Consider the following 21,612-nt stretch of genomic DNA (forward strand, 5'->3'; position numbering starts at 1 on the left):
ATAAAGAGCAAGAGTTAGCTGGGGAAAAACAAAAAAAAAGAGAAAATCTAGGACAAAACAGGATTGATGTTCTTTCTTTTCATTTGTACAAATGGAGCCAGAAAAAGTCAATGTCTGCAAATGAAGTTACTTAGCACTCCAAATATAAAATCAGAGATTGATTTGAAAGAAGGTTACAAAGAAAATCAAGCTTTATTCATAGCTCACTGGGGCCTTGCTTTTGAATCCATTTCCAAGATGATTGTCCACTCTCTTCTTCCTTCTGTGTCATTAATCCTGCAGGCACTCGACTTCTGGAAGCAGGTAGATAGAGACTGTGACCATCAGCATTAGTTCCCTCAAAGATGTACCCAGGTGGGTGTTTGTAAGAGGCCAAGCATCTAACAAAGTCTTTGGTGTGTAGCTGGTAGTGTAGATTATTTAGCTTGTAGTGGAGTTTGATCCTTTGGGCCTGGACCAGGGAGGTTTATAGCTCTTTGTAACTGTGGGCCGATGAGGCACATAATGGGTCTGAAAAGTAGTCAAGCAATCCATGGGCTTTGCTGAGAAAGTCAGCTCTGGAGCATGAATGATAGGTTTTAGCCTCTTGCACAGCCAAGGCTTATAGTCTTCTTTCATTGTGAAGAGCTATTGAATGACCCAGTACTTTTAGGTATCTGGGCCACAGGTTGACACTTCTTGGTTGGCTTGCCATTTCGGTGCTTGTAATGCATCTTAGTAGTGGTCTGAAGGTCCATTTTCTCAAGAGGAGGAAGATATACAACAGGTTTCTTGGTGAATATGGAAGCCCGTGGCCAAGCTTGGTATTTTTCCTGAAACTCAGTTGTAGAGGAAAATGGAATATTATTGAGATACTTTGACTGGCATGGTTTTGCAAGTTTTGCTGGCTGACCAGCCATCCACTTGTAAGAAACTTTGTGGGTAGTAAGGCCATCAAATGGGATCTCATTGGCCTTGTATTTCTCCCTCTCATGGACGTAATGCTTTTCAGGAGGATGTGGCACATAATTCACTCTATAATTAGTTATATACTCAGGAGCCTGGTTTTCTGGATTTGATTTGGAGGTCTGCCGCAGTGGCAACCGGCCCCTGTACAGATAGTCATCCTGGAAAATGGTTCTGTGGTCGAATTTTAATTCCGATGGGCGAAATCTGTTGTCTGGTCTGATCAATTTCTTTGTTCATTCCATAGCACATAGTCATCTGAAATACAGGAATTGTAAAGAGGAATCATATCTAAATGCTCTAAGTTTAGGCTTATACCATATTATGTTTTGATTATTACATTTTCTACTGTAATAAATACTTGTTAATGTTGTAATGAAAAATTCTATTAAAAGAGCTGCTACAGAACACCTTACAGACTAGTGTGCTAACCCCTGGAAATGCTTAGCATCTACACAGAAAATTAAAATATTCTGTGTACCACTCATACCTATAGAGATGGGTGAAAAACAGTGTGGGAAGATAAAATACATTCTCTTGTCTTGCAAAGGCTGGAAGTGACAGAGTGGGCACTGTCCTCATGCCCAGTTAACTAGAAATTATGAAAGTGGAGTACCATGTAGTTATATTGTGGAGTTAGCTCAGAACACAGGCAAAGTATGCCTATGTCTGCAGAAGGTTGTTCAGGTGTCACCCACAGTATGTCTAGGCACTTTAAAGGCCAAGTTGCAGAGCTACTCCTTCCTCTTTGTACCTTCTCATTTGAGATGACCTGTTCCCTCAGCTATATAGATGTGATGCTTGCCACTGTTTGCTGAATTCAGGTTTATGCAGCTCATGTTAGTGTCAGCAAGCTGTGCTCTGCGACATTTCCTCAGCTCTTGGCTTTTCCTCTGTGGTACTGCTATTGGGTACAAGCAAGAACCAGTGAAGGAGCTTGTAACTCTGTCTCCAATTCTTCCCTTATTTGAAAAAGTGTGCTGGAATTTGCAGACCAAGCCTACGCTGATCTAAAGCAGTGAATCATACTGGTAGATGGTCCATACTTGCTATCCAAATTCATGACAAAGAAAACTTTTAGGGCAGCATTTTTAGAAATATTCATGTCTTCATTCCTTGGCAGGACACAGGGAAAAATATAAGGCACTGAGACTTTAAAAGATTTGCACTGAGTCACACTAAAAATTCATTGCAAATCTGCCTAACACTGACCAGAGCTGCAGCCACACAACCATTGATTTTCCCTTCCTGAGCCTTGTGCAACTTCCCTAGAGAGCATTATGGTTACTTAGTAGGAAGTTGAAATGAGATAGTCTTGGAGCTAACCCAAGTATTTACTTTTTTTTTCTTTTTGTCCTCCCAAACCAATATTGAGAGTCATGAGGCAAATAAGCCTTCCAGCTGACTCTGCACAGTAAGGAAGTCTAGATTTTTGCTACCTAGTGAGTAAATGATGCAGTTAGGTATCAGGATATTTGAACTCCCCAATCCAAACAGAGTTATTCCTTTAGAATGGCAGTGATTACTGTACTGCACAAACAGCTACACAAAGGATGTGCTCATTACATTGTGAAGGTAACCAAAAATGTAACTTTTTGCACCAATTAGGTAACCATTTAAAGTCCGTCTGGTTCAAATCAAGTTGCCTGTGCCGGCACAAGAGAGAAAGCAGCAGCCACAGATGTCATGTTGTTCCCAGAGAGCCCTGGCACTTGGGTACAGAGCTGCCCTTATGCTACTAATTAGCATTGTCAGCTGACAACATGGGTCTGCCTGTGTGCACTGGCATAGACATTCATCTGCCACTGTCGGTGCCACTGAAGACCAGGCTGCATGCCCTGCTAGTGCAGAGGTGTGTAAATGCCCCAGGCACCACCACATTGGTGGGACACTGACCTTGTGCCCATGCCTAGGACACATCTTTCTCCTGTGGCCCAGCAGGGTGAACCACAAGCATAAATGGACATATGTCATTACAGAGGATGTATTAATAAAGCGTTAAAACAGAGAAGCTAGTAAGATTCAGCCCATCCCTAAGCAAAGGCTTGTTCAGAGAGCTGACATTTCAGATGCCAACCAAGAGTAACCAAAAACTTTTTACATTCTCCCATCATCTTCACTGGAAAATAGTCTGTGCATTTTGGATGTAACCACAGCTTTTGCAAAATATTCAAAATACGACAAGTCCATCTGTCTTCAATTTTAAAAATTTACTAGCTCCACACATTTGGAGACCTCATAGGCATTATGAATTTATTTTACCTACTGTAAGCCAGCAGTGCTACTATTCCTTAAAACAAGTTATAAATTTATTGGAATTCCAGTTCTTCTCCATAGATATTAATAGTTTCCCATGTAACATAATCTTGAAAACATTAGGGGTACAAGAAGGAATGGAGGATATGAACCATATATTATTGGAGGTTAGGCACATCTTTTTATAACCAAGCAAAACAAAACTAAAATCAGACTACGTACCTGCAGATGGATAGAAACAGCTATGTGTGTAGCTTGGAGGAGATGAGAATTTTGGAAACCTAAGTTGCAAAAGTCTTCTGACATTAATTGCGATATGTAATAGCATTATCTTAAACCTACCGTGTCATTTGAGGTATGGTGTGTTTAGCAGGAAGGAGTGTGACAATACAGTAGGAAAGGTACTTTAGTACCAATGCAGCACTGGTTTATATGCTGTTTATATATTTGAGTTACAATAATTAGTTGAAAAGCTTGTTTCAAAATTTCATGCTTGACAGTAATCAGTATAACCTAATAGAGAACAGAACTATGAAAACTTGTATTTTTTGTGAACCAGGGCCTCTAAGGGAATTCTTTCAGTATGCAATTTGATCTTTGAGAGGGTTTGGACAAAGATTTCCATTTGCAGTTTTGTGAAAAATACTGCAAATTATAACCAAATGTGACTGTGATACATTTTATTAGAGTTCTGCAGTAACATCTAAGGTGCTGACCTAAACACTGATAAAAGAGAAAGACATACATCTGGTTCAGATACAAAGAAGTCAAAGGATATCTAAAACATAAGGAAAGATCCTCTGCTTGAGCAAAGCAGCTTTTTTTTTGTTGGCTTCACTGAAGCTATTCCAATGAATACCATCTGGCAACACTGCCTACGCAAACAAAGTGTTCAAAATTGTGTAAACATGGGTATTTTACACTTGTGGGTCACAGTCCTCATGACTCAAGTAATTCCAAAGGCACAGTATTTCCTGTGTGCTTAATATAAACATTCTAGTTTTATGCTGTTGCAAACATGCAGCAGCACTAAGTCTGACTTTCAGTCATTTCAGCTGGCCCAATCTTAACACTGGATTCACACACCTTTATTTCTTTAATCCCTGTGCCATTTTGAGTTTTAAGAAAAAAAAAAGTGTTTCTGACCACTGGCACAAATCTCAATGCCAGCACCAATCATAAGCTTTTATATTTGCATGGCATAATAAAAATAAAATAAAATATGACCATTTTAAATTATTTTAAGAGATACACAAACGCTATCTGCCTAGCAATGTTAGGTAGTGGGAAGGTGTGACGGGGAGGGAGGGGAACGGAACGGGGAAGGGGGAACGGGGACGGGGAAGGGAACGGGAACGGGATATGTGCGTATCCATAGGGATGTATGTGTGTGTCCACGGGGGATGTATGTGTGTGTCCATAGGGATATATGTGTGTGTGTCCGTAGGGATATATGCCTGTGTCCATAGGGATGCATGTGTGTGTCCGTAGGGATATACACGTGTGTCCATAGGGATGTATGCGTGTGTCCATAGGGGTGTATACGTGTGTCCATAGGGATGTATGTGTGTGTCCGTAGGGATGTATGTGTGTGTCCATAGGGGATATATGTGTGTGTCCGTAGGGATGTATGTGTGTGTCCATAGGGATATGTGTGTGTCCGTAGGGATATGTGTGTGTCCGTAGGGATATGTGTGTATCCATAGGGATGTATGCGTGTATGCATGGGGGATATATGTGTGTGTCCATAGGGAATGTATGTGTGTGTCCATAGGGATATACGTGTGTGTCCTTAGGGATATATGCGTGTGTCCATAGGGATATAGGCGTGTATCCATAGCGATGTACACGTGTGTCCATAGGGGTGTATGTGTGTGTCCATCGGGGATATATGTGTGTGTCCATAGAGATGTACATGTCTGTCCATAGGGAATACGTGTGTGTCCATAGGGATATATGCGTGTGTCCATAGGGATGTATGTGTGTATACATAGAGATATATGTATGTATCCATTGGGATATGTGTGTGTATCCATAGGGATATATGTGTGTGTCCATAGGGGTGTATGTGTGTGTCCATAGGGATGTATGTGTGTGTCCATAGGGATGTATGTGTGTCCATAGGGATATATGTGTGTGTCCATAGGGGTGTATGTGTGTGTCCATAGGGTTGTATGTGTGTCCATAGGGATGTATGTGTGTGTCCATAGGGGTGTATATGTGTATCCATGGGGGATATATGTGTGTATCCATGGGGATGTACCTGTGTATCCATAGGGATATATGTGTGTATCCGTGGGGGTTGCTCCTGTGTATCCATGGGGGATATATGCATGTATCCATGGGGGATGTTCCCGTGTATCCATGGGGGATGTTCCCGTGTCTTTATTGGGTAACATTCCTGTATATCCATGGATTAACATTCCCATATATCCATGGATTAACCTTCCCATGTATCCATGGATTATGTATCCATGGATTTTCCATATATCCATGGATTCCATATATCCATTCCCATATATCCATGGATTAACCTTCCATATATCCATGGATTAACCTTCCCATGTATCCATGGATTAACCTTTCCATATATCCATGGATTAACATTCCCATATATCCATGGATTAACCTTTCCATATATCCATGGATTAACATTCCCATATATCCATGGATTAACCTTCCCATGTATCCATGGATTAACCTTCCCATGTATCCATGGATTAACCTTCCCATATACCCATGGATTAACCTTCCCATATACCCATGGATTAACCTTCCCATATACCCATGGATTAACCTTCCCATATATCCATGGATTAACCTTCCCATGTATCCATGGATTAACCTTCCCATATATCCATGGATTAACCTTCCCATATATCCATGGATTAACCTTCCCGTGTTCCCATAGGAGCTGCCCTGCAGGATCCCGGCCTGGCCATGGCGCACGCTGCTCCTGTCCCTGGTAAGCTCCCCCTGATCCCATTGTTCCCCCTGGATCAGGGTGCCCCCAGCTCGGCTCCTGCAGGCTGGGGGTCCCCTCAGGGGGCACCCATGGGTGCGGGTCCCTCCATGGCCTTCCCTTTGCAGATGATTTAGGTGAGTGATTCCCGTCGGCATCCCGGTGTGTGTTGGGAGCCGGAACCGGATCCTGGACCTTCAGGTGATGGGATCCCACCTCCTGCATCCGTAGATCCCAGGGGGGAACCCCCTATGGGATGCAGTGGGAGATCAATGGAATGGGATGGGCTTGCTCAAAGCCCCCTGAAGGAGGTGGGAAAGGGGCAGGATCCGCCTGGACCCATCCCTTGGGATCAGGCCCGGCTCAGAGGGGTCCTGCTCGCCCCATAGCGATCATCGAGGAGGTGATGAAGGAGGACGGATTCCAGCCGGATCCAGCCCCGCTCCATCCCAAACCCCCCCCCCGACCCTCGGCCAAGCTGGTGCCCCGCGGCTCCAGCCCCATGGTGGGCACCGCGGGGGCAGGCGGCGCCCCACAGCTCACCCAGAGCCTCAGCAGCCTCTCGCTGGGGGGGGAGCGGAGCCGGTGGATTCCCGGCGCCGGGAATGTGAAGGAGGAGCTGGAGGAGCTGCTGGAGCCGCCCCGGTTGGTGATCACGGAGCAGCCCAAGCAGCGCGGGATGCGCTTCCGCTACGAGTGCGAGGGCCGCTCGGCCGGGAGCATCCTGGGCCAGAGCAGCACCGAGGCCAGCAAGACCCTGCCCGCCATCGAGGTGAGCTGGGATCGGCCGGGATTGGGGTCGGGAAGGGGGTCGGGAGCTTGGGGGAAGCACAGGGAGGGAGAGGGATGTGGGGGAGTCAGCTGGGACCTCACGGACCCACGTCATGGTGGGTCCACGGGGAAACGGCTCCGGGATGGATGGAGGAGGAGGAGGAGGATTTGGGGTGTGGGGTGAGGAGAAGATCAATGAGGGCCACCGACAGCCCCTTGTGTCCTATGGGAGCGCCCCATTGTGTCCTATGGGAGCTCCCTATTGTGTCCTATGGGAGCTCCCTATTGTGTCCTATGGGAGCGCCCCATTGTGTCCTATGGGAGCTCCCCACTGTGTCCTATGGGAGCTCCTCGTTGTGTCCTATGGGAGCGCCCCATTGTGTCCTATGGGAGCTCCCAATTGTGTCCTATGGGGGTTCTCCGTTGTGTCCTATGGGAGCTCCCTATTGTGTCCTATGGGAGAGCCCCATTGTGTCCTATGGGAGCTCCCCATTGTGTCCTATGGGAGCTCCCCACTGTGTCCTATGGGAGCTCCCCACTGTGTCCTATGGGAGCTCCCTATTGTGTCCTATGGGAGCTCCCCATTGTGTCCTATGGGTGTTCTCCACTGTGTCCTATGGGAGCTCCCCATTGTGTCCTATGGGAGCTCCCCATTGTGTCCTATGGGGGTTCTCCGTTGTGTCCTATGGGAGCTCCCAATTGTGTCCTATGGGGGTTCTCCGTTGTGTCCTATGGGAGCTCCCCATTGTGTCCTATGGGAGCTCCCCATTGTGTCCTATGGGAGCTCCCCATTGCATCCTATGGGGGTTCCCCATTGTGTCCTATGGGGGTTCTCTGTTGTGTCCTATGGGAACTCCTCATTGTGTCCTATGGGAGCTCCCTATTGTGTCCTATGGGAGCTCCTCATTGTGTCCTATGGGAGCTCTCCATTGTGTCCTATGGGGGTTCTCCGTTGTGTCCTATGGGAGCTCCCCGTTGTGTCCTATGGGAGCTCCCCACTGTGTCCTATGGGAACTTCCCATTGTGTCCTATGGGGGTTCTCCATTGTGTCCTATGGGAGCTCTCCATTGTGTCCTATGGGGGTTCTCCATTGTGTCCTATGGGAGCTCTCCGTTGTGTCCTATGGGAGCTCTCCATTGCGTCCTATGGGAGTTCCCAATTGTGTCCTATGGGGGTTCCCCACTGTGTCCTATGGGGGTTCCCCACTGTGTCCTGTGGGGGTTCTCCGTTGTTTCCTATGGGAGCTTCCCGTTGTGTCTTATGGGAGCTCCTCATTGTGTCCTATGGGAGCTCCTCATTGTGTCCTGTGGGAGTTCCCCATTGTGTCCTATGGGAGCTCCCCATTGTGTCCTATGGGAGCTCCCCATTGTGTCCTATGGGAACTCCCCATTGTGTCCTATGGGGGAACTCCTCATTGTGTCCTATGGGAGCTCCTCATTGTGTCCTATGGGAACTCCTCATTGTGTCCTATGGGAGCTTCCCGTTGTGTCTTATGGGAGCTCCTCATTGTGTCCTATGGGAGCTCCTCATTGTGTCCTGTGGGAGTTCCCCATTGTGTCCTATGGGAGCTCCCCATTGTGTCCTATGGGAGCTCCCCATTGTGTCCTATGGGAACTCCCCATTGTGTCCTATAGGAACTCCTCATTGTGTCCTATGGGAGCTCCTCATTGTGTCCTATGGGAACTCCTCATTGTGTCCTATGGGAGCTTCCCATTGTGTCCTATAGGAACTCCTCATTGTGTCCTATGGGAGCTCCCCACTGCATCCAATGGTAGCTGCAGGTCCAAGGGGGGGGAACACCCACTGCCTAAAGGGGCTCCAGGGGACCTGAAGAGGGGCTTTGGCCACGGGATGGATGGGATGAGATAATGGGAGCAGGGAGAGGTGGATGGGATCTTGGGATGAAGCTCTTCCCCCCGAGGCTGGTGGGATGCTATGGAGCCATTGGGATGCTCCATCCCTGGCAGTGCCCAAGGAGCAGCCTGCCCTATGGAAGGCATCCCCGAGGGTTGGATCCGGGTGCTTCCAGCCCCTTCCCTGGCTCTCCCTTGGGTGCTGCTGGCCCATGGGTGCTGCCCCCCCCCCCCGGGTGCCCCATGGCCGGGTTTGGTCCCTGCAGCTCCTGAACTGCGGCGCGATCCCGGAGGTGACGGTGACCGCGTGCCTGGTGTGGAAGGATTGGCCCCACCGCGTGCACCCCCATGGGCTGGTGGGCAAGGACTGCAGCAACGGCCTCTGCCAGGTGGTGCTGAGGCCCCAGAGCAACCCCCGGCACAGGTACCGGCATGGGATGGGGTTGGGATGAGGCTGGGATGGAAGGAGCTGCCTCCAGGAGGTGGGAAGGGGGCAGGATTCCAGGTTGGGATGGGTTGGGATGGAAGGAGCTGGCTCCAGGAGGTGGGAAGGGGGCAGGATTCCAGGTTGGGATGGGTTGGGATGGAAGGAGCTGCCTCCAGGAGGTGGGAAGGGGGCAGGATTCCAGGTTGGGATGGGTTGGGATGGAAGGAGCTGCCTCCAGGAAGGTGGGAAGGGGGCAGGATTCCAGGTTGGGATGGGTTGGGATGGAAGGAGCTGCCTCCAGGAAGGTGGGAAGGGGGCAGGATTCCAGGTTGGGATGGGTTGGGATGGAAGGAGCTGCCTCCAGGAGGTGGGAAGGGGGCAGGATTCCAGGTTGGGATGGGTTGGGATGGAAGGAGCTGCCTCCAGGTGGTGGGAAGGGGGCAGGATTCCAGGTTGGGATGGGTTGGGATGGAAGGAGCTGGCTCCAGGAAGGTGGGAAGGGGGCAGGATTCCAGGTTGGGATGGGTTGGGATGGAAGGAGCTGCCTCCAGGAGGTGGGAAGGGGGCAGGATTCCAGGTTGGGATGGGTTGGGATGGAAGGAGCTGCCTCCAGGAGGTGGGAAGGGGGCAGGATTCCAGGTTGGGATGGGTTGGGATGGAAGGAGCTGGCTCCAGGAAGGTGGGAAGGGGGCAGGATTCCAGGTTGGGATGGGTTGGGATGGAAGGAGCTGGCTCCAGGAAGGTGGGAAGGGGGCAGGATTCCAGGTTGGGATTGGTTGGGATGGAAGGAGCTGCCTCCAGGAGGTGGGAAGGGGGCAGGATTCCAGGTTGGGATGGGTTGGGATGGAAGGAGCTGCCTCCAGGAGGTGGGAAGGGGGCAGGATTCCAGGTTGGGATGGGTTGGGATGGAAGGAGCTGCCTCCAGGAGGTGGGAAGGGGGCAGGATTCCAGGTTGGGATGGGTTGGGATGGAAGGAGCTGCCTCCAGGAGGTGGGAAGGGGCAGGATTCCAGGTTAGGATGGGTTGGGATGGAAGGAGCTGCCTCCAGGAAGGTGGGAAGGGGGCAGGATTCCAGGTTGGGATGGGTTGGGATGGAAGGAGCTGCCTCCAGGAGGTGGGAAGGGGGCAGGATTCCAGGTTAGGATGGGTTGGGATGGAAGGAGCTGCCTCCAGGAAGGTGGGAAGGGGGCAGGATTCCAGGTTGGGATGGGTTGGGATGGAAGGAGCTGCCTCCAGGAAGGTGGGAGGGGGGCAGGATTCCAGGTTGGGATGGGTTGGGATGGAAGGAGCGGGCTCCAGGAAGGTGGGAAGGGGGAGGATTACAGGTTGGGATGGGTTGGGATGGAAGGAGCTGCCTCCAGGAGGTGGGAAGGGGGCAGGATTCCAGGTTGGGATGGGTTGGGATGGAAGGAGCTGCCTCCAGGAGGTGGGAAGGGGGCAGGATTCCAGGTTGGGATGGGTTGGGATGGAAGGAGCTGCCTCCAGGAAGGTGGGAAGGGGGCAGGATTCCAGGTTGGGATGGGTTGGGATGGAAGGAGCTGGCTCCAGGAAGGTGGGAAGGGGGCAGGATTCCAGGTTGGGATTGGTTGGGATGGAAGGAGCTGCCTCCAGGAGGTGGGAAGGGGGCAGGATTCCAGGTTGGGATGGGTTGGGATGGAAGGAGCTGCCTCCAGGAGGTGGGAAGGGGCCGGATTCCAGGTTGGGATGGGTTGGGATGGAAGGAGCTGCCTCCAGGAAGGTGGGAAGGGGGCAGGATTCCAGGTTGGGATGGGTTGGGATGGAAGGAGCTGCCTCCAGGAGGTGGGAAGGGGCAGGATTCCAGGTTAGGATGGGTTGGGATGGAAGGAGCTGCCTCCAGGAGGTGGGAAGGGGGCAGGATTCCAGGTTGGGATGGGTTGGGATGGAAGGAGCTGCCTCCAGGAGGTGGGAAGGGGGCAGGATTCCAGGTTGGGATGGGTTGGGATGGAAGGAGCTGCCTCCAGGAGGTGGGAAGGGGGCAGGATTCCAGGTTGGGATGGGTTGGGATGGAAGGAGCTGCCTCCAGGAGGTGGGAAGGGGCAGGATTCCAGGTTAGGATGGGTTGGGATGGAAGGAGCTGCCTCAAGGAAGGTGGGAAGGGGGCAGGATTCCAGGTTGGGATGGGTTGGGATGGAAGGATCTGGCTCCAGGAGGTGGGAAGGGGGCAGGATTCCAGGTTAGGATGGGTTGGGATGGAAGGAGCTGCCTCCAGGAGGTGGGAAGGGGCCGGATTCCAGGTTGGGATAGGTTGGGATGGAAGGAGCTGCCTCCAGGAGGTGGGAAGGGGGCAGGATTCCAGGTTGGGATGGGTTGGGATGGAAGGAGCTGCCTCCAGGAAAGTGGGAAGGGGCCGGATTCCAGGTTGGGAAGGGGTTGCAATGGGTTGGGATGGAAGGATCTGCCTCTGGGAGGGTGGGAGGGGCAGGATTCTGAGTTGGGATGTGGTTGGGATGGAAGGAGCTGCCTCCAGGAGGTGGGAAGGGGCAGGATTCCAGGTTGGGATGGGTTTAGGATGGGGCTGGGATGGAAGGAGCCATCTCCAGGAGGCGCAAAGGGGTAGGATTGCAGGTTGGGATGGATTGGGATGGGGTTGAGATGGATTGGGATAGGGTTGGGACGAGGTTGGGATGGTGTTGAGATGGATTGGGATGGGGTTGGGACGGGTAGGGATGGGTTGGGATGGGTTAGGATGGGGTTGGGATGGGTTAGGATGGGGTTGGGATGAGTACGGATGGGTTGGGTTGGGATGGGGTTGGGATGGAGTTGGGATGGGTTGTGATGGAGTTGGGATAGGTTGGGACGGAGTTGGGATGCAGTTGGGATGGGTTGGGACGGGGTTGGGATGGAGTTGGGATGGGTTGGGACGGGGTTGGGATGGGTTGGGACAGGGTTGGGATGGGTTGGGACGGAGTTGGGATGGGTTGGGATGGGGTTGGGTTGGGATGGGTAGGGATGGGGTTGGGACGGGGTAGGGATGGGTTAGGATGGATGGGGTTGGGATGAGTTGGGACAGGGTTGGGATGGGTTGGGATGGGGTTGGGATGGAGTTGGGATGGGGTTGGGATGGCTTGGGATGGAGGTGGGATGGGTTGGGATGGGGTTGGGATGGGATTGGGATGGGTAGGGATGGGTTGGGATGGGGTTGGTATGGGTTAGGATGGGTTTGGGATGGGGTTGGGATGGGTTAGGATGGCGTTGGGACGGGGTTGGGATGGAGGTGGGATGGGTTGGGATGGGGTTGGGATGGGTTAGAATGGGGTTGGGATGAGTACGGATGGGTTGGGATGGGTTAGGATGGAGTTGGGATGGGTATGGGTGGGTTGGGATGGAGTTGGGATGGGTTAGGATGGGGTTGGGATGGGCAGGGATGGTTTGGGATGGGTTAGGATGGGGTTGGGATGGGCAGGGATGGGTTGGGATGGAGTTGGGATGGGTTAGGATGGGGTTGGGATGGGTACGGATGGGTTAGGATGGGGTTGGGATGGGTATGGATGGGTACGGATGGGTTGGGATGGGTTGGGATGGGGTTGGGATGGGTACGGATGTGTTGGGATGGGTACGGATGGGGTTGGGATGAGTACGGATGTGTTGGGATGGGTATGGATGGGTACGGATGGGTTGGGATGGGTTGGGATGGGGTTGGGATGGGTACGGATGTGTTGGGATGGGTACGGATGGGGTTGGGATGAGTACGGATGTGTTGGGATGGGTATGGATGGGTACGGATGGGTGGGATGGGTTGGGATGGGGTTGGGATGGGTACGGATGTGTTGGGATGGGTACGGATGGGGTTGGGATGAGTACGGATGTGTTGGGATGGGTACGGATGGGTTGGGATGGGTATGGATGGGTTGGGATGGAGTTCAGTTGGGTTACGATGGAGTTAGGATGGGTACGGATGGGTTGGGATGGGTATGGATGGGTTAGGATGGGGTTGGGATGGGTTAGAATTGGGTTGGGATGGAGTTCAGGTGGGTTACAATGGAGCTAGGATGGGTTGGGATGGGTATGGATGGGTTGGGGTGGGTTGGGATGGGGTTGGGATGGAAGGAGCCGCTCCATCCCATCTCTGCAGCTTCAGCAACCTGGGCATCCAGTGCGTGAAGAAGAAGGAAATTGAGGCGGCCATCGAGAAGAAGCTCCAGTTGGGAATCGACCCCTTCAAAGGTAGCTCCAGGGGCTCCGTCCGTGTCCCGGTGGGATGAGCCCATCCCCGTGGGGCCACCAACTCCCCCTGTGGTGTCCCCCCCCCCCCCCCCCCCCCCCCCCGCAGCCGGAGCGCTCCGGAACCACCAGGAGGTGGACATGAACGTGGTGCGGATCTGCTTCCAGGCTTCCTACCGGGATGCGGCGGGACACACGCGGCACCTCGGGCCCGTGCTCTCTGAGCCCATCTTCGACAAGAGTACGTGGGGAGCGATCCCGATCCGTGGGGGGGATCCCGAGGGGAAGGATCCCGATCCCATTCTATGGGGGATTGGGTGGGAAGGGATGATCCCAATGGGAACGTTTCTGATCCCATTCCATGGGGATTGGGTGGGAAGGGATGATGCCGATCCCATTCTATGGGGATGGGGTTGGAAGGAATGATCCCGATCCCATTCTATGGGGGATTGGGTGGGAAGGGATAATCCCAATGGGAACGTTTCTGATCCCATTCTATGGGGATTGGGTGGGAAGGGCTGATCCCAATGGGAATGTTCCCAGTCCCATTCTGAGAGGGTGGGTCGGAAAGAGATGATCCTGATGGGAACATTTATGATCCCATTCCATGGGGATTGGGTGGGAAGGGATGATCCCAATGGGAATGTTCCCAGTCCCATTCTATGGGGCATTGGGTGGGAAGGGATGATCCCGATGGGAATGATCCCGATCCCATTCCATGGGGTTTGGGTGGGAAGGGATGATCCCAATGGGAATGTTCCCAGTCCCATTCTATGGGGGATTGGGTGGGAAGGGATGATCCCAATGGGAATGTTCCCAGTCCCATTCTATGGGGATTGGGTGGGAAGGGATGATCCCGATGGGAACGTTTCTGATCCCATTCCATGGGGTTTGGGTGGGAAGGGATGATCCCGATGGGAACGTTCCCGATCCCATTCCATGGGGTTTGGGTGGGAAGGGATGATCCCGATGGGAACGTTCCCGATCCCATTCCATGGGGTTTGGGTGGGAAGGGATGATCCCGATGGGAACGTTCCCGATCCTATTCCATGGGGTTTGGGTGGGAAGGGATGATCCCGATGGGAACGTTCCCGATCCCATTCCATGGGGTTTGGGTGGGAAGGGATGATCCCGATGGGAACGTTCCCGATCCCATTCCATGGGGTTTGGGTGGGAAGGGATGATCCCGATGGGAACGTTCCCGATCCCATTCCATGGTGATCCCATAGAATCCACCAACACGTCAGAGCTGCGGATCTGCCGCATGAACAAGGAGAGCGGGCCCTGCACGGGGGGCGAGGAGCTTTACCTGCTCTGCGACAAGGTCCAGAAAGGTACCGGGATCACACTGGGATTGCACTGGGATTGCACTGGGATACACTGGGATTGCACTGGGATACACTGGGACTGCACCAGGAGCGCACCGGGACACACTGGGATCACATCTGGGTACACTGGGACACACTGGGATCACATCTGGGTACACTGGGACACACTGGGATCACATATGGGTACACTGGGATCACATCTGGGTGGGACACACTGGGACACACTGGGACACATGGCATCTGGGTACACTGGGACACTGGGATCGCACCTGGGTACACTGGGACACACTGGGATTGCATCTGGGTACACTGGGACACACTGGGATAGCATCTGGGTACACTGGGACACACTGAGATAGCATCTGGGTACACTGGGACACACTGGGATCGCATCTGGGTACACTGGGATCACATATGGGTACACTGGGATCACATATGGGTACACTGGGATTGCATCTGGGTACCCTGGGACACACTGGGATGGCATCTGGGTACACTGGGATGGCATCTGGGTACACTGGGATAGCATCTGGGTACTGGGATCGCATCTGGGTACACTGGGATAGCATCTGGGTACTGGGATCGCATCTGGGTACACTGGGATCGCATCTGGGTACACTGGGATCGCATCTGGGTACACTGGGATCACATCTGGGTACACTGGGATCGCATCTGGGTACACTGGGATAGCATCTGGGTACTGGGATCGCATCTGGGTACACTGGGATGGCATCTGGGTACACTGGGATCACATCTGGGTATACTGGGATCGCATCTGGGTACACTGGGATCGCATCTGGGTACACTGGGATCGCATCTGGGTACACTGGGATCGCATCTGGGTACACTGGGACACACTGGGATCACATCTGGGTACACTGGGATCACATATGGGTACACTGGGATTGCACTGGGAGCACACTGGGATCACATCTGGGTACACTGGGATGGCATCTGGGTACACTGGGATCACATCTGGGTACACTGGGATAGCATCTGGGTACACTGGGATCGCATCTGGGTACACTGGGATCGCATCTGGGTACACTGGGATCACATCTGGGTACACTGGGATGGCATCTGGGTACACTGGGATGGCATCTGGGTACCCTAGGATTGCATTGGGAGCACTGGGCTCTATAGGATGCTCTAGGGCTCCATAGGATGCTATGGGGCTCCATAGGATGCTGTAGGTCTCTAGAATGCTCTAGGGCTCCATAGGATGCTATGGGGCTCTATAGGATGCTGTAAGTCTCTAGGATACTCTAGGGCTCTGTAGGATGCTGTAGATCTCTCTAGGATGCTCTAGGTGTCTCTAGGATGCTCTAGGATGCTGTGGGGCGCTATGGGGTGCTGTGGGTCTCCGTCCCGTGCAGAGGACATTGCGGTGGTGTTCCGCATGGCCACTTGGGAGGTGGATGCTGTAGGTGTCTCTAGGATGCTATAGGATGCTCTAGGATGCTGTAGGATGCTGTAGGATGCTATGGGGCTCCATAGGATGCTATAGGATGCTATGGGGCGCTGTGGGTCTCCGTCCCGTGCAGAGGACATCGTGGTGGTGTTCCGCACGGCCACGTGGGAGGTGGATGCTGTAGGTGTCTCTAGGATGCTCTAGGATGCTCTAGGATGCTCTAGGATGCTGTAGGATGCTCTAGGATGCTATGGGGCTCCATAGGATGCTGTAGGATGCTATGGGGCGCTATGGGGCGCTGTGGGTCTCCGTCCCGTGCAGAGGACATCGCGGTGGTGTTCCGCACGGCCACGTGGGAGGTGGATGCTGTAGGTGTCTCTAGGATGCTGTAGGATGCTATGGGGCTCCATAGGATGCTGTAGGATGCTATGGGGCGCTATGGGGCGCTGTGGGTCTCCGTCCCGTGCAGAGGACATCGCGGTTGTGTTCCGCACGGCCACGTGGGAGGTGGATGCTGTAGGTGTCTCTAGGATGCTGTAGGATGCTATGGGGCTCCATAGGATGCTGTAGGATGCTATGGGGCGCTATGGGGCGCTGTGGGTCTCCGTCCCGTGCAGAGGACATCGCGGTGGTGTTCCGCACGGCCACGTGGGAGGTGGATGCTGTAGGATGCTCTAGGATGCTGTAGGATGCTATGGGGCTCCATAGGATGCTATGGGGCACTATGGGGCGCTGTGGGTCTCCGTCCCGTGCAGAGGACATCGCGGTGGTGTTCCGCACGGCCACGTGGGAGGTGGATGCTGTAGGTGTCTCTAGGATGCTGTAGGATGCTATGGGGCTCCATAGGATGCTGTATGGGGGCTATGGGGCGCTATGGGGCGCTGTGGGTCTCCGTCCCGTGCAGAGGACATCGCGGTGGTGTTCCGCACGGCCACGTGGGAGGTGGATGCTGTAGGATGCTCTAGGATGCTGTAGGATGCTATGGGGCTCCATAGGATGCTATGGGGCGCTGTGGGTCTCCGTCCCGTGCAGAGGACATCGCGGTGGTGTTCCGCATGGCCACTTGGGAGGTGGATGCTGTAGGTGTCTCTAGGATGCTGTAGGATGCTATGGGGCTCCATAGGATGCTGTAGGATGCTATGGGGCGCTATGGGGCGCTATGGGGCGCTGTGGGTCTCCGTCCCGTGCAGAGGACATCGCGGTGGTGTTCCGCACGGCCACGTGGGAGGTGGATGCTGTAGGTGTCTCTAGGATGCTCTAGGATGCTGTAGGATGCTATGGGGCGCTAGGATGGGGCGCTGTGGGTCTCCGTCCCGTGCAGAGGACATCGCGGTGGTGTTCCGCACGGCCACGTGGGAGGTGGATGCTGTAGGTGTCTCTAGGATGCTGTAGGATGCTATGGGGCTCCATAGGATGCTGTAGGATGCTATGGGGCGCTGTGGGTCTCCGTCCCGTGCAGAGGACATCGCGGTGGTGTTCCGCACGGCCACGTGGGAGGTGGATGCTGTAGGTGTCTCTAGGATGCTGTAGGATGCTATGGGGCTCCATAGGATGCTGTAGGATGCTATGGGGCTCCATAGGATGCTGTAGGATGCTATGGGGCGCTATGGGGCGCTATGGGGCGCTGTGGGTCTCCGTCCCGTGCAGAGGACATCGCGGTGGTGTTCCGCACGGCCACGTGGGAGGTGGATGCTGTAGGTGTCTCTAGGATGCTGTAGGATGCTATGGGGCTCCATAGGATGCTGTAGGATGCTATGGGGCTCCATAGGATGCTATAGGATGCTATGGGGCGCTGTGGGTCTCCGTCCCGTGCAGAGGACATCGCGGTGGTGTTCCGCACGGCCACGTGGGAGGTGGATGCTGTAGGTGTCTCTAGGATGCTCTAGGATGCTCTAGGATGCTGTAGGATGCTATGGGGCTCCATAGGATGCTATGGGGCGCTATGGGGCGCTGTGGGTCTCCGTCCCGTGCAGAGGACATCGCGGTGGTGTTCCGCACGGCCACGTGGGAGGTGGATGCTGTAGGTGTCTCTAGGATGCTCTAGGATGCTGTAGGATGCTCTAGGATGCTGTAGGATGCTCTAGGATGCTGTAGGATGCTATGGGGCGCTATGGGGCGCTATGGGGTGCTGTGGGTCTCCGTCCCGTGCAGAGGACATCGTGGTGGTGTTCCGCACGGCCACGTGGGAGGTGGATGCTGTAGGTCCGTATAGGATGCTCTAGGATGCTCTAGGATGCTGTAGGATGCTATGGGGCGCTATGGGGCGCTGTGGGTCTCCGTCCCGTGCAGAGGACATCGCGGTGGTGTTCCGCACGGCCACGTGGGAGGTGGATGCTGTAGGTGTCTCTAGGATGCTCTAGGATGCTGTAGGATGCTCTAGGATGCTGTAGGATGCTATGGGGCTCCATAGGATGCTATGGGGCGCTGTGGGTCTCCGTCCCGTGCAGAGGACATCGCGGTGGTGTTCCGCACGGCCACGTGGGAGGTGGATGCTGTAGGTGTCTCTAGGATGCTGTAGGATGCTATGGGGCTCCATAGGATGCTGTAGGATGCTATGGGGCGCTATGCTATGGGGCGCTGTGGGTCTCCGTCCCGTGCAGAGGACATCGCGGTGGTGTTCCGCACGGCCACGTGGGAGGTGGATGCTGTAGGTGTCTCTAGGATGCTGTAGGATGCTATGGGGCTCCATAGGATGCTGTAGGATGCTATGGGGCGCTATGGGGTGCTATGGGGCGCTGTGGGTCTCCGTCCCGTGCAGAGGACATCGCGGTGGTGTTCCGCACGGCCACGTGGGAGGTGGATGCTGTAGGTGTCTCTAGGATGCTGTAGGATGCTATGGGGCTCCATAGGATGCTGTAGGATGCTATGGGGCTCCATAGGACGCTATCGGATGCTATGGGGCGCTGTGGGTCTCCGTCCCGTGCAGAGGACATCGCGGTGGTGTTCCGCACGGCCACGTGGGAGGTGGATGCTGTAGGTGTCTCTAGGATGCTCTAGGATGCTGTAGGATGCTATGGGGCGCTATGGGGCGCTGTGGGTCTCCGTCCCGTGCAGAGGACATCGCGGTGGTGTTCCGCACGGCCACGTGGGAGGTGGATGCTGTAGGTGTCTCTAGGATGCTGTAGGATGCTATGGGGCTCCATAGGATGCTATAGGATGCTATGGGGCGCTGTGGGTCTCCGTCCCGTGCAGAGGACATCGCGGTGGTGTTCCGCACGGCCCGTGGGAAGGAGGAGGAGTGGGAGGCCATCGCCCGCCTGGCCAGCGCCTGCAGCAGCATCCTGGAGGCACTGGAGCGGGGGGGTGAGCTGGGGGGGGGGGGGTGGTGGCAGGAGGGGCTGGGGGGGGGGGTCACGAGGGGCTATGGGGGTTTGGGGAGGTTCTGGGGTCTTGGTCCCAGAGGGGGTGGTGGGGGTGGGGAGGCTCCTAAAGGGGGTGCTGGGGGTGTCTCAGGGCCCCCCACCCCATGGAGGGGGTGGGGGGGGGCTCACATCTTCATCCTCCCCCTTCCAGGGCAGCAGCTCCCAGAGCCCCCCAGCACTGGGGCCCAGCAGACCCTGAGCCAGGGGAGCCCTGAGGATGAGTATGGATGGGGGGAGGTTGAGGGGGCTTATGGGGGGGGGAGGGGGGCAGGCAAGGTGCCAGCCCTGTGACCCCCCCCCTCCCAGGTCCCGCAGCCTCTCGGAGAAGGTGGCGCAGTTGGAGGCGATGCTGAAGCAGCTGCAGGAGGATCTGCAGGAGGTGGGGGGGTCTCTGTGGGTCTCTCTGGTCCCTATGGGTACCTATGGTCTCTCTGGTCTCTATGGGTCTCTGTGGGTCTCTCTGGTCCCTATAGGTCCCTACGCTCTCTATGGTCTCTCTGGGTCTCTATGGGTCCCTATTGTCTCTCTGGTCTCTATGGGTCCCTATGGTCTCTATGGGTCTCTATGGTCTCTCTGGTCTCTATGGGTATCTGGGTCTTTCTGGGTCTCTCTGGTCCCTATGGGTCCCTATGGTCTCCCTGGTCTCTACAGGTCCCTATGGTCTCTCTGGGTCTCTCTGGTCTCTATGGGTCCCTATGGTCTCTCTGGTCCCTATGGGCTCTATGGTCTCTCTGGTCTCTATGGGTCCCTATGGTCTCTATGGGTCCCTATGGTATCTCTGGTCCCTATGGGCTCTATGGTCTCTCCGGTCTCTATAGGTTCCTATGGTCTCTATGGGTCCCTATGGTCTCTATGGTCTCTCTGGGTCTCTCTGGGTCCCTATGGTTTCTATGGTCTCTCTGGGTCCCTATGGTATCTCTGGTCTCTCTGAGTCTCTGTGAGTCTCTCCGGTCTCTCTGGTCTCTCTGGGTCTCTATGGGTCTCTCTGGTCCCTATGGGTCCCTCTGGGTCTCTCTGGTCCCTCTGGGTCCCTCTGGTCCCTCTGGGTCCCTATGGGTCCCTATGGGTCCCTATGGGTCTCTCTGGTCCGTATGGGTCCCTCTGGGTCTCTCTGGTCCCTCTGGGTCTCTCTGGTCCCTATGGGTCCCTATGGGTCTCTCTGGTCCCTATGGTCTCTATGGGTCCCTCTGGGTCTCTCTGGTCCCTATGGGTCTCTCTGGTCCCTATGGGTCCCTGTGGTCTCTATGGTTCCTATGGGTCTCTCTGGTCCCTATGGGTCCCTATGGGTCTCTCGGGTCCCTATGGGTCTCTCGGGTCCCTCTGGGTCTCTCTGGTCCCTCTGGGTCCCTATGGGTCTCTCGGGTCCCTATGGGTCTCTGGTCCCTATGGGTCCCTATGGGTCTCTCTGGTCCCTATGGGTCTCTCTGGTCCCTATGGGTCCCTATGGGTCTCTCGGGTCCCTATGGGTCTCTCTGGTCCCTATGGGTCCCTATGGGTCTCTCGGGTCCCTATGGGTCTCTCTGGTCCCTATGGGTCCCTATGGGTCTCTCTGGTCCCTATGGGTCTCTCTGGTCCCTATGGGTCCCTGTGGTCTCTCTGGTCCCTCTGGGTCTCTCTGGTCCCTCTGGGTCCCTATGGGTCTCTCGGGTCTATGGTTCCTATGGGTCTCTCTGGTCCCTATGGGTCTCTCTGGTCCCTATGGGTCTCTCTGGTCCCTACGCTGTCCCCGCTCTCGCCCTGGGCAGGAGCAGGAGGCGCAGCAGCGGCTCCAGGCCGAGGTTCGGACCCTGCGCCGCAGCAACCGGCGGCTGCAGCAGGAGCAGGAGGACGCCGCGGCGCAGCTCAGCCGAGTGACGCGGCTGCTGCAGCCCCCGGGCCCCCCCCCGCACCCGTAGGGACCCCTTGGGACCCCCCAGCACCCGTCAGGGACACCCAGGACCCTGGGGCCGTGCATGCGGCGTGCACGCGTGGGGCACGCTCACACCTTGGGCACACTCGCTTTGTGCATGCTGACAGGGCACCCCCGTGCGCATCCACACCCCCCCCATGCGCACTCACACCTTGAGCACCCCATTCACAAGCACCCATCCACACCCCCTGCACGCTCACACCTTG

The 21,612-nt window shown here is 54.8% G+C and overlaps 1 protein-coding gene, 1 long non-coding RNA gene and 1 pseudogene across 2 annotated transcripts; 2 read left to right on the top strand and 1 right to left on the bottom strand.

The window, feature by feature from the left end:
• Positions 1-196: 196 nt before the first annotated feature.
• LOC130594439 (stabilizer of axonemal microtubules 1-like) lies at positions 197-1,234 on the bottom strand (annotated as a pseudogene).
• A 4,882-nt stretch (positions 1,235-6,116) lies between these two features.
• Positions 6,117-16,527, top strand: LOC130594442 (transcription factor RelB homolog). The gene is made up of 7 exons (XM_057400325.1): positions 6,117-6,166; positions 6,553-6,935; positions 9,054-9,211; positions 13,308-13,399; positions 13,506-13,637; positions 14,626-14,730; positions 16,457-16,527. The coding sequence occupies exons 1-7, from the start codon at positions 6,142-6,144 to the stop codon at positions 16,525-16,527; spliced, it is 966 nt and encodes a 321-aa protein (XP_057256308.1). The 5' UTR covers positions 6,117-6,141.
• A 2,836-nt stretch (positions 16,528-19,363) lies between these two features.
• LOC130594441 (uncharacterized) lies at positions 19,364-21,402 on the top strand. The gene is made up of 4 exons (XR_008971085.1): positions 19,364-19,438; positions 19,649-19,718; positions 19,804-19,876; positions 21,243-21,402. It is a non-coding gene; the product is annotated as an uncharacterized LOC130594441 (long non-coding RNA).
• Positions 21,403-21,612: the final 210 nt, after the last annotated feature.

Source organism: Pezoporus wallicus, unplaced genomic scaffold (assembly GCF_028554395.1).
Source record: "Pezoporus wallicus isolate ANWC-B61680 ecotype Strahan unplaced genomic scaffold, APGP_CSIRO_Pwel_v1 contig_9829, whole genome shotgun sequence".
Taxonomy (NCBI): domain Eukaryota; kingdom Metazoa; phylum Chordata; class Aves; order Psittaciformes; family Psittacidae; genus Pezoporus; species Pezoporus wallicus.

Coding starts and splice junctions, on each gene's coding strand:
- LOC130594442 (XM_057400325.1), top strand. CDS start 6,142: ATGGCGCACGCTGCTCCTGTCCCTG. Junction 6,167..6,552: donor GCACGCTGCTCCTGTCCCTG/GTAAGCTCCCCC, acceptor CTCGCCCCATAG/CGATCATCGAGGAGGTGATG. Junction 13,638..14,625: donor TGAGCCCATCTTCGACAAGA/GTACGTGGGGAG, acceptor GTGATCCCATAG/AATCCACCAACACGTCAGAG.